The sequence below is a fragment of the Protomyctophum bolini genome (assembly GCF_963924005.1).
Source record: "Protomyctophum bolini genome assembly, chromosome: 1".
NCBI lineage: Eukaryota > Metazoa > Chordata > Actinopteri > Myctophiformes > Myctophidae > Protomyctophum > Protomyctophum bolini.
In genome coordinates, this window is record NC_137862.1 from 12104120 (window position 1) to 12117124 (window position 13005).

A 13005-nucleotide genomic window follows, 5' to 3' on the forward strand; every position below is an offset into this window, starting at 1 on the left:
TGAAAATAGCAGATCAACACCTCGCTTTGGAAGGTGTTGTGAGCTTGTACTGTAGATCCGCTATTTCCACAATGTTTTCACAATATTATTTTATAATTTGGCCAATGTCTGACCTTTTTTTTTATTATAGTTTGTTGACTACTTTTGATGCAGTAATGGTCTCTTTTTATTTATATACACTGTATATATTTCTTTCAAGGTCTTAAGAGTCCCTAAATTGCCACTTCACTGTCATCTGCCCCCCCCCCCCAAAATAAAAAAATAAAATCATGTTTGGACCCCCCTGGGGCCTCACAGGTTGAGAGTAGAGAGGACTTGAGTGGAGAGACGGAGAGAAAGCGCCCCTGAGCCCCGGATGGCTTGTGCTTATACTTCATAATTCATGGCAACGATGGTGTCGCCCACTGAAAATTGCCGATCTGCAAGCTCACAACAACGTTGTCTCATAGCAATGTGTTGTGAGCTTGTAGATCTGCTATTTTCAGTGCGCAGCGCTGCCGTTGGATGAAGTGCAAATCAGGATTTAGGATTGTCATGGTATTAGGGGGATTTACGGGTAATCTGGATGAGTACAGAAATACCTTGAAGGTGAACAGTGAAGAAAGTGGCCACACTCTTCACAGATCTATTTAATCATCATTCATCTAATCTAATGTATTATTCGTTCCATTTCATGTAGGCGAAACCACGGAGAAACGATCTCCATCTGTACCTAAATGTGATACATTTTGGCCTTTAGGGTGTTCTATAAATGTTGCTTTGTTAACTTGCCATTGAGGGTTTTTGCATGTGTTGCAGGAAGAGATTGTAAATGCATTGCTATTAATAACATCAGCGTTGGACAGATGTATCTGGAATATGGTGGCTTGTGTTGTATGCCTCTGTTGGCTCAGTGGGCTGTGAGTTTCATGTGTGCATATCTCTCTCTCTCTCGCGCCTCAGTTACTCTCCTTGGCTCAGTGATGCACACACACACACACACACACACACACACACACACACACACACACACACACACACACACACACAAATATATGATCATAGCAGTACAGACAACGGCGAATGCAGGCACGTCTAGGCAATGTTGCTAGCTTGCACTCTTGCATCTCTCTCCTACACATACATAAAAATGTTGTAAAGCGAAAGCATATTGTGTTGTCCCTATTTTTCCATTCAAAAAAACACAAGGCATTATTCTGAAACTGAGTAGTATAGCAGCACAATGCAATGGTTCTCATGGGTCATTGAATGAGTTCCAGTATATAGATAAATTAGCTACTCTAGCATCTCAATCAGTTTAATCCATTTAATTTCATACTTAGGCTATTTTTGAATAGCTCATAACGTGGAGGTGTCCCAAAAATCTGGTGTGTGACAAATTTGGAACATTTTACAACCGTTTTGAACCGAAATATTCTCATGAAGGGGGTCCATGGCACAAAATCTTTTCAGGTGGGGTTCCGTGGCCAATTGCATATCAATTTAGCGTAGATGTTTGAGAACCAAACCTGATGAAGTAGCATGCTTCCGTTCTCATCTTGGCTGTGGTATACGGCTGTGGCATTATTATTTATATATATCCTATTTTTAGGTACATGTCTGTATGTTCACATGCTTGTGAACTGATGGCATGCGATCATCATACATCCCTTACATCAGCTTTCAGTACACTTGCAAATTATAGTTGCTACTACAGTAGTTGCTAATGCTATTTAGGCCTGTCACAATTATTACATAATGAACTTTATTGTTTCCATGTTGAAAAATGGCCATTATACAAAAAGGCTCACAGCGCATTTCAACGTGACCCCTGTGTCTACTACTACTATTTACTATTTTGAAAGTGTAACGTCATTGCATTACTTTGTATAGTAAGTTATTTGTCATATCTGCCCTGTTACTGCTACAGTATGTGCAAGTTTTGTTTATGAAGCCTGAATGTAATATTATATACAAATGTAATATTTTCCAATGTTCAATGCCAAAAACACAACCAAATAATGAAATCAGTTTTTTGTGTGACTATCGTCAAGTGAAATCTGAAATGTCATGATCACGACAGCCCTAAATATAATTTGCAGGTCATTCTTCAAGACTCTGGTACGCCAGTAACAAATGGGACAGGTCACCAAGGATGAAGTAGCTACCATAGTCGTTTTGTGTTAACTCTGTATTTTTAAACCTCTTGACGTCATCCATGGGCATTAGGGACTAATTTCCAGGACAAGGATGAATTGTCTCTCCTGTGTAAGCTGGTGTCTTCTGCCACCATGTGTATGCACATGCCAGAAGTCTTGTGCTTGTGTGTGTGTGTGTGTGTGTGTGTGTGTGTGTGTGTGCATTTGTAAATAGCCGAAATGGGACATTCTGCACAATGAGTACTTTTGGTAGATTTTGATGATACTACTGAGTCCTGACTTTTGTACTTTTACTCAAGTAAATTTTGAATACCGGACTTTTACTTGTGTAACAATGCGTTTCTATATTGCAGTATTGATACTTTTACTTAAGTAAAACTTTGCTTTTCCCACCACTGTTCATAATGAATACTAATCCTAGTCACCGTGCGGTGCGGTCCTCTGTGAGCTCCAGTGTCCCTGGGAGAGGGGGTCGTCACAGCGAGGCTGCATGGCACACACGTGTTGTTTGTGTTGTGTGTCTGACTGTCTCTGGTGGATATAGTTCTGAACTTTCTGACAGTTTAACTCTGTTGTGCCAGTGACTCACCTACAGCCATCTGCTATGCTAATTGTGGGCATGGTTACTGTGAATAAGAAATGTGGATATAGGGGCCGTAGGGCTGTCACGATTACAAATGTTAAATTGACGATTTTATTGTCACACAAATAATCGCGATTAACAATTTCATTGTGTTGTTTTTGCATTGAACATTGAACACGTTTGCCTTTTAGGCTTTGTAATCACAAATAGCACAGGGCAGATATGACAAATAACGTAAATATACAAAGAAAATCACTGACTCATTTTTCTTTCCAAAAAAATGTACGGGTTGTAAGCTTGTAGATCCGCTATTTCTGCTATTTTTGAAAATAGCGATTGACGATTATGCAAAGATAATTGCGATATCTGAAATAATTCTGATTAGACGATTATGTAATAATTGTGACAGAACTAAATGTGGATGGAGCCAGAATAAGCACGCACGCACGTGCGCGCACACACACACACACACACACACACCCCCCCCCCCCCACCCCGAACTACACTAATGACATTAGCCTTAAGCCTTCTTCTACACAATTGACTTTCTGTTATATTGGGGTGGGGTAACTGAAACACTGCTTGTGCACGATAATAAATTAAATATGAAAATTAATAACAGATGGGTTTTTGCGCTACGATTTAGCTGCCAAAACATCTTGTCATCATAATAACATGTGCATTAGAATGTGTGTAACTGAGGCTATCTGTAACAACAGTGAAGTGACGGGGGCCATTGATCAGTGAGTGACCTGGTTGATCCATTCAGCACATGTTTAAGTGGCTGCACTTCAAAAAGAAATGATTCTCTTTGGTGTGTGTGTGTGTGTGTGTGTGTGTGTGTGTGTGTGTGTGTGTGTGTGTGGTACATAGTGTGCGTTCCCCACCTGTGGCTGAGACTGATCACTCTAATCAGCCCTAATGAAGAACATTGATTCATCTCTGTTTGCGCCACACTGTTTTGTTTTGAAGACAGTTCTACAGCAGCATACAGACAAGCATTGGAACACATGAACACACACACATACACACACACACACACACACACACACACACACACACACACACACAACACACACACACACACACACACACACCATGAGTGTCATACAGTAGATGAAATACCGGTTGTTTTACTTCACGTTTGCTCTGCATTTGAAATGTCTATATTTAAAATAAGTAATGGAAGGAAGAACAAAGACTACAGAGGGAATTGAACCGGGGGACGGGGCTCTGTCAAAGGAGGGACCCTGTGGGTTGTTGCTTGCTAACAGGGCGGCCACGTGCACTTTCCTAAGAAGCACTAGCAAGGGCAGACATCCCAAGATTCCCTGCATCCTGGTCCCAGCTCTGGGGTGGAGGAAGCTGTTTACTCTTTCTATCTCTCACTGCTGACGTCTGCGCACCGAACAATGTCATCCAATTTCCTGTTTTTCACTTTAGTGGAAAGTGTGTGTGTGTGTGTGTGTGTGTGTGTGTGTGTGAGAGAGAGTGTGTGCGGCAAGAGAGTGTGTGTGTGAGTGTGTGTGAGTGTGTGTGTGTGTGTGTGTGTGTGTGTGTGTGTGTGTGGCAAGAGTGAGTGTGTGTGTGTGTGTGTGTGTGTGTGTGTGTGTGTGCACGCAGCAAGAGAGAGTCTGTGTGTGCATGCAGCAAGAGAGAGTCTGTGTGTGCACGCACGCAGCAAGAGAGAGAGAGAGTGTGTGTGTGTGTGTGTGTGCACGCAGCAAGAGAGAGAGTGTGTGTGTGTGTGTGTGTGTGTGTGTGTGTGTGCGCGCGGCGAGAGACTGGAGGAGATCCATAGGGCCGGATGCAGAGAGCAGGATATGGGGTCAGAAGCAGCTCTGCTATGTAAATACATTAGGTGTATAGAGTGGGAACAGCGGCCTGTACACTGGCCTGATTGCAGGCTGGGAGGACTGTAGATGCATGCAGTGACTGATCCACACCACACTGCAAGGAAGAATTCTGTGCTGTCATAGCAGGCCATGCACGATCATCTGGAACGCTGAGGTTTAAAGCTGTCAGTTTGTCGGAAAACGTGAGGCTAATGTGCTGAAAGAGCATTAACCATTTTGCCCTTTATTCCGCTCATACATTTCTGCACAGCGGCGGCACATTTTTCTACTTAGTCGGTGCATGTTCACGTCATGAGCACAATTGCAATGGCCAAAAATCTATTGCATTAATAATCCGGGAAGATGTCCATGCAGTGTGGCACGACAGAACAAAAATACATCTCCAATTCAACACAACTGTCAACTGTAATCACTTGCAAACGTGCGAGCGTATGGCAGAGGGAGGGAGGGACATGGATTACGTAGGCACACACGCACCATGTCCATACTGGCTGCCCGCCTGTCCTGCATGCTCACTCACTTCCCCCGCTTTGTTTGCCCGTGGTTAGATGCCAGCATGATGTTTGCGGGATGCAAATGCCTGGGTGAGTGATTCATTGCTGTGATGGGTGTGTGTGTGTGTGTGTGTGTGTGTGTGTGTAGTGTACACTGTACTAGAGGAGTATGCTTGGCCGAGGAGACTGGCAGACTGGCTTGGCTCTGTGTGTGGGGCAGGCAGGCTATTCCAGTTACACAACCTCAGCTGCATTTGCATTGGTTGTGTCAGTGTCAATTAGAGGGGACTGAAGCCTGATTTCAACTTCATGGCCAAAAAATAGCCACGCAGTCCACCGCAGTACGACGGAATATAAATGAAGTACAGGTCTCCCTGGGCTGAGATGGAGCACTGTGTTCGGCTCTGCTAGGCCTCTATAGCTACACTCCATACTACATCAAAGCCATGACCTCTACCACTTCTCTAGCAAATGCTGTCGTGTGTGTGTGTGTGTGTGTGTGTGTGTGTGTGTGTGTGTGTGTGTGTGTGTGTGTGTGTGTGTGTGTGTGTGTGTGTGTGTGTGTGTGTGTGTGTGTGTGTGTGTGTGTGTGTGTGTGTGTGTGTGTGTGTGTGTGTGTGTGTGTGTGTGTGTGTGTGTGTGTGTGTGTGTGTGTGTGTGCGCGTTAGCTGGGTGTTTGGCAGTATTCTATAGGAGAAAGAACATTTTGATTTAGTTTCATCACACACAAAATTAAGCAATATTACACGAGAGGGTGTTCTTTAATGTGTTCATTAATGCTCTTCTGCGATACCTTTCGGAACTCGCCCTGCAATTATACCCTCAATTACCCTTAACACTAAGAGAATCGCTGGAAATTGATAATTCTTCAATGACAGATGTAGTCACTACGACCACAAATGTCCCAAGAAACTAGCTATACAGTATAGCCTAGCCACCGAGTCTGCTGCGCTCTGAGAGAAAAGCACGGCTGAATTGTTTGTTTTTGATTAGCCGTTTCATTATTGTGGTTTAAGCACGGCTAGAAAGCTGTCAGATTAGTTTCAGATTAGTTCCGCAAAACGACCTGTTGTATAATTACACAACATTTTGTTAAATCAATCAATGAAAGTTGATCGAGGCACATTTTATGTTCAGACGCACATAGTTGAAGTAATTAAAATCATTTCTAACTACACTGGATCTTGTCACACATCGGAATATCTGGTTTGTTACATTTTAAAATGCTGTTTTTTTTTCATGGCCACACACACACACACACACACACGCACGCGCACACACACACACACACACACACACACACACACACACACACACACACACACAAAGACAGACAGAGCGCACATACATACCAACTCTGAGCTCTTATCATGCGACCATGTCCTCGTGTCTGTGAAAGATTTAATTATCACATAGCCCATCAGAAGTTAGCTATCCTGATGTCATGCACATTGTTAGGGGACGTTGCAACAAACGGAGCGCAATGTCCCAGTGACGTCAATTGGGTCACTACTGGGAACTAATCAGCTTTTTCTTTGTTGCTCATGTTACTTGCAAAAGGCTTAGAATTTTGCGAGAAGCCATTTAATGCCGGCCCAGCGTGTTTCTGAAATTCCTCTGTGTGTGTTCCTCCTCACGTGTGTAGATTGTTTACGCAGAAGAGGAATTCTAGAGGGATGGAAGTCCGCAAGGGGCTTGGTTTCTATGGTTACTAACCCCTGCGCTGGGTTCCATTTAGCAGGAAGGAAGCTAAATTATTTGCAGACAGAAAAGAGAACTTGCATGTAGGGAAAGTGTAAAAGCCTAATTTCTGCTCTGTCGGCTCTGCGGTGTCGTGCTGCAGACGTCCTAGCACACATCTTAACCACTCTGTTGTTTATGTGTATACATATACAATATGTGTAGTAGTCATACAGTATTTATATTTGTGGATAATTCCAATACTATAATGTGTACTGTGACACAGGACACTATCTTTCAGGGAGGTCATGATTAAAGGCCTTGGCCGTCGTTGCCCCTCAGTGTGGCCTTGTGCCCCTCAACAAATGGCATGCCCTGAGGCCACAGTGGCCTTAATGCCCAAGCTGACTGGACCACTTTCTCTTTCTTGTCATGTATAGACACCAGTGTCTTTTGTTGAGATTCAGAATTGTTAACTCACTTGGATAAACCTTGCATGCCAGATGGTGCATTTATATAGCGCTTTTATCGAAAGTGCTTTACAGTGTGCATTACATTCACACACATATTCACCCACCGACAGTAGAGGCAACGATGCAAGGCACCAGCATGCACTTCAGTAGCAGTTAGGGCTTCAGCAGGGGGAGGACAGTAGAGGCAACGATGCAAGGCACCAGGCTGCTCTTCAGTAGCAGTTAGGGCTTCAGCAGGGGGAGGACAGTAGAGGCAACAATGCAAGGCAACAGGCATGCTCTTCAGTAGCAGTTAGGGCTTCAGCAGGGGGAGGACAGTAGAGGCAACGATGCAAGGCACCAGCCTGGGCTTCAGTAGTAGTTAGGGCTTCAGCAGGGGGAGGACAGTAGAGGACAGTAGAGACAACGATGCAAGGCACCAGGCTGCTCTTCAGTAGCAGTTCGAGCTTCAGCAGGGGGAGGACAGTAGACGCAACGATGCAAGGCTCCAGCCTGCTCTTCAGTAGCAGTTAGGGCTTCAGCAGGGGGAGCCAGGGATGGAGCGGTCATGAGAACCGTCCAATTCGCATGGGTGCATATCTTTAGTCCGACGTCCTAACCGTCCGACACGGTCGGACTGTTAGGACGTCGGACTAACATATCGTTGTACGGAGTAGTACAGTACAGTACGGAGTAGTACAGTACAGTACAGTACAGTACGGAGTAGTACAGCATCCACTCAGTTCAGACGGGTCTGATTTTTTTTCTTATATTCACAGTTCACACTCATTGCATGGCAGGTTTCAAAATCACACTTTCAACACAACAAAGCACATCTTGTCAATATACAGTGTAAATAAAATATATTTTCGTGTGTGTGTGTGTGTGTGTGTGTGTGTGTGTGTGTGTGTGTGTGTGTGTGTGTGTGTGTGTGTGTGTGTGTGTGTGTGTGTGCACATGTGTGTGCGTGTGCGTGTGTATTTTTTATATAAAACTTGCCCAAATATGGAGTCATAAGTCATAGAAACATAACTGATGTCATCAGCAGGCCGCATGAGAGTGCATGCCATTCTTGTTACACTGAGGTTGGTGATCAGATTTTTGACTGGCGCTGGATATCTCCTTTCAAAATATAGTATGAATACAACAACCATGGACAGATCATGGACCGGGCCAATGAGGCCTGTGTCTGGGGGCCCTTGACCTTGATCACCAGGGTCAAATATGTGGGCCTCTGGTTCCGCAGTACAAGTGTCCTCCTATAACTATAGCAGAGCTGACAAGTATTAAGATTGTTTCATTTTTATTGTTAGCCTGGAGTAATTGTTTCTGTCTGTGAGTCCGTCTGTCTGTCTGTGAGAAGCTAATCTCCGGCACCATTGGACCGATTGATATGAAACTGCGTATGCATACTCCTTAGAGCATTGGAGATCAAGTAAAATCCTAAAATGTCTTGCCGGCCTGTTATAGTGTTACCAGAAGGCCGTTTTTTACAAAATACATATTTTTATATTATTACATTTTTGTCAGACGCAAATTGGTATACATTGGGCTCGATTCTCGTCCCCGCCGTTACCCGTGACGCATCCCTCAAGTCAGCCGCTTCCCGAAAATGACGAGTAGGCTATAGGAGCTTGCTCTGTAACTTAATGGTATTTTGGTCCAGCGTCACCCGCTATCTATTTTGCCGACACCGGTATTTGTGGTATAGAGGTGTGGTCATGGGCGTGTTGGCACGCTTTCCCCTAAATTGCTATTTTGGTCATGGTCACACACATTTGAGAAGGCGATAGTGGAGTTTATCGTAAGGCTATGAAGCAATATAGAACTGGGCATAACGGGTGACGGATAAGGGATCTCTTAAAGGCAATGGCATGTGGCACGGTGATTGGTTTCATTATTGTAACGCCCAAACCACACCTATGCATAATGTAACGGGTAGCGGAGGTGTTTTAGGGATTTAGACAGGTGACCAAAATAGCCTCTTTAGTGCGGGAACGCCCCTTCCCCACTGCTAAATCCCCAAATAGTGTATTTAGAATGCTCAAACGAAAATAGAGCCCATTATCTCTATACTGTGTTCAGAGGAAATTTATTTATGAAAGGAAATAAGATTGTTTTTTTCTAATATTTGTAACCCTCTTGTTTTTCAGAACACATTAACAGAGGTGCAATTTGGACCAATGAAGTTATATAAAGACCAGCTTCAGGTACTGTATCACACTACACTGGAAAAGATTTCTTCAACAATTCTCTCTTGATATCCATATTGCTTGCATTTGGCGTTCAGTATTCAATAGTTCAATAGTTCAGTAGCCTATGTTGTCAACATTTGTTTTTCATTCTAGCAGTGTTTCTATTATAAACATGTCCCTATAAACATGTTAACAGTTTACAACTAATCATGAGTCGGAAAAAGACACCACACTAACAAACAACTTCCCATTCAAACATTAAAAGAAAAGGAGGGGAAATGTTAATGGAAGCATTGTATGAAATGTGCTTGGGTTGTCATGGCAACGAGGCCAAACATCGATTACCATGGATGGACATACCATAATGAACAATGCATGTTATGGGAGAGCTGCACAGAAGGGCCATGGAGCGGTTTTGTCCCTGCAAATGGACTTTTTCTGGTGTTCAGCAGTTTATTAATAGTGTGTTTATTCATTCGGTTTATGTGTCATTGAAGATGGATGAAAATGCAGCATATTTTGGTGCACAACTGTCCTGGAAGTTAACAAAAATTGTTTTCATGAGACGATGTTGTAAATATTTATAGTACAGTATTTAAAAAAAGATGGGTCTGGAAAGTTGCACAAGCACAACAACCTGCCTTTCAAGCAAAAACACATATTACTGGATAAGTGCACTCCTCTGAGCGCAGGTCTCCGCCAGGCCCTGTTGCCTACCCAGGGGCTGTATTTGTAAATGTGGAAGTCAGTCATAGCCAATCGGTATGGAATATATATTTAAAAAAACAACGAAAAAAACACTGAAACATCTTGATCACATTACTAGAGATAAAGTGTACTGATCTGTGTACATTTTGGATAACATTTCTAAGCAAAAAGTGATCCAAGGAATCCAGGGGAGAATAAATTGGATGGGGCGACCGGTGGCTCAAAAGTTAAAGGCTAAAGCTTGAAGTGGCCGGTTATAGGGCCCCCATGAGGCCAATTTTGAGTTTATATTTTTCCTCTGCCTAATGGGAATTAGTTAGAGAAAATTAGCTTAAATTGTGACAAATCTGGAAAAAAAATGCTTACCACTAGCTTTCTTCACAGATGTGTTCATAAAGGTGTCTACTATCACAGGAAAATTTGTTCCAAGCCAACTTTGTGGGAGCCAATCAAAGTTTTGGGGTGCTGAATCGGTTCCAGCCATTACCTTTCTGTAAAAAAGACTCCCATGCCATAAAATTCTCTGTTTTTGTAGACATGCGTAATAACTAATATGCCATGTTATGCAGACTCATAGCCTTTGTCACCAAGCTTCTATCCATTATGTACTGGAGTATGAATGGAAGCTGCCAATCTCTGGTCTGGATATAAGCTCGGAGAGAGTGCTGTGTTGCGGCTCCTGTTGTCGGGGGCAGTTATTCTGGTTTGATACTCCCAGTAGCGGCCTGCTTGCTGAAGATGTCAAATCTCCAGTCCCCAAAACCTTTGTGCGATTTCCCATGGAACATGAACTTGGAATAGTTCACAGCTGGCTGTGATGATGTCCTCCTTGTTGGCTTGGATGTCCAAAACTTCCATAGCCCTCTCCACTTTGTCAGTCTTGCAGAACTACTACCGCTATCGAACCAGAAAAACTGCTCCCGACAACAGGAGCCGCAGCACAGCACTCTCTCCAAGCTTATATCCAGACCAGAGATTGGCTGCTGCTGCAAAGTCCATCACTGGATGTACAGTACATCCAGTGTACCACCACCAAGCTTCCATCCATAATCTCATGTACTTATATGGATGGAAGCTTGGTGACAAAGGCTATGAGTCTGTACCGTCAATGAACAGACCCCATCACACCAGACTATCTTCTGAAGTTAGTCAGTTGCAACTATGAGGAGGAGTGTACACACTGCATTTCAGTGGACAGTGCGCATTTTGATAGAACAAGCCAGATGACAAGAGCAGTTATGAGGGAGATGCCAGGGAGTTGGAAGAGTATGTTTATTCATATTTGTACTTGTTTACAAAAGCATACTTAAATTTTAACACCTTAGTTTTAAATTATGTGTTGATCTTTTTTATATTGTGATATCATAGAGCCATATTCTTTTTTTATTTATTTTTTATTAATGAACTAAAATTTGGCACATTCATTTCCCCCTTATTTTACCATTAATTATTTTTTAAGGTGTGACAATAGTCTTTCTGATTCTGAAAATAATAAATCAGTTAAATCCATTAAAGATTGTCCATCTACTTAGTTTCAATTAAGATGCTGATATATTAATAAAATGCTTTTTATATTTTAATATGTCCCACAGTGTGGGGCCCACACCAACACACAAACAAGAAAAGAGATATGCATAAAATGATTATTAGTTATTACACTAGTGTGTCTGGGACATACAAAAGCAGGCATGGCCAATTTTATGGCCAGAAGTCATTTTTACTGAAAATGAATGGTTGGAACGGATTCAGCACCCCAAAAAACCCATATTTACACAACTCACAAGCTCATATTGGCCAATTTTTACTATCCTGCTGTTATCCTATAGGGCGGCCCTCCGGGTACCCCAACTTTGATTGGCTCCCACAAAGTTTCCCAAGGGAGTTGGCTTATTATTATTATTATTATTATTAGTAGTAGACACCTTTATGAACACATCTGTGAAGAATTGTTTTTTTTCTTCAAAATTCTCTTAAAAGTATAATATTTGGCTTAAAGCTGCAATCCATAACTTTTAGTTAACAAAATGTAATTTTAAGAAGTAGGAACACTGCTGGTTGACGAGAGGCATTGCATGAAACTCAATGGAAATATCTCTGAGGGTTTGTTTTCCCGGGCTAGGAGATACAGGTTGCACTTTTAAGTGGTTAAACTGTTTGGAGGTACAGCAACGTATCAATGCAATACAGTCAGCTTGGTTGCAGTTCCAAGCTTGATGCTCTCTACTGTGACCACCACAGTAGGAGAACCTGTCGGTGAGATATCCCCTTCCTGTTTTTGTCACTCACACAGCTGATCCTGTCATGCCCTCCTCTTCACTTCTCTCCTCCTCTTTTCTCTGCTCTCTCAGTCTGGCCAGTCAGACCCATCTGAGAACCATGCAGTTCTCTCTTGTCTCTGCAGTTCACTTGCCCATTTTCACGTTTAGATTATGTTGATTTTATAATTATTTTAATCTAAACATTTTCCCTAATAACAGCAACATTAATGTATATTGAGATTATTCTGGCTGATGGAGAGTAGACACATGTGTTAGCAGTACAAGCTCATTTACACTTTCGTCACATGGTCCTTTCAAAATAAGTTGTCAGAGGAAAATGCCATATTTTTGAAAATATGTCATTTTTGTTGAGTCTAAGGGCCATGCAACAAAACAGAACTCAAACTTGTATGATGGAAAAAGCCTGTCTTGGCCTTTAATTTTCCAACTCTGTCGGTATGTTGACTTTTGTACCAACATACCAATGAGGAATTCTGATCTAATTCCCTGTGCGTACCAACCATAGCTGCAGGACTCGGTGATGATGTATTTACGACCTGGACAACTCTTTGCTGTTTGAGATGAAAATGGTCCAGCGGATTAAGTCAATATTTCAGAAGAATAGTTCACTTTGTGATACA

At 42.6% G+C, this 13005-nt stretch overlaps 1 protein-coding gene across 4 annotated transcripts in view; it reads left to right on the forward strand.

Moving 5' to 3' along the window:
* Positions 1-13005, forward strand: part of pde8a (phosphodiesterase 8A) — a 66035-nt gene that overhangs the window by 13550 nt on the left and 39480 nt on the right. For 3 of the 4 annotated variants that reach the window (XM_080767647.1, XM_080767648.1, XM_080767649.1), the window contains exon 2: positions 9357-9413. In XM_080767647.1, coding sequence (XP_080623773.1) covers positions 9357-9413 — 57 coding nt within the window. Of the gene's footprint in view, positions 1-5105; positions 5162-9356; positions 9414-13005 lie in introns of those variants that run through there. The other variant, XM_080767650.1, reaches the window with a different exon arrangement.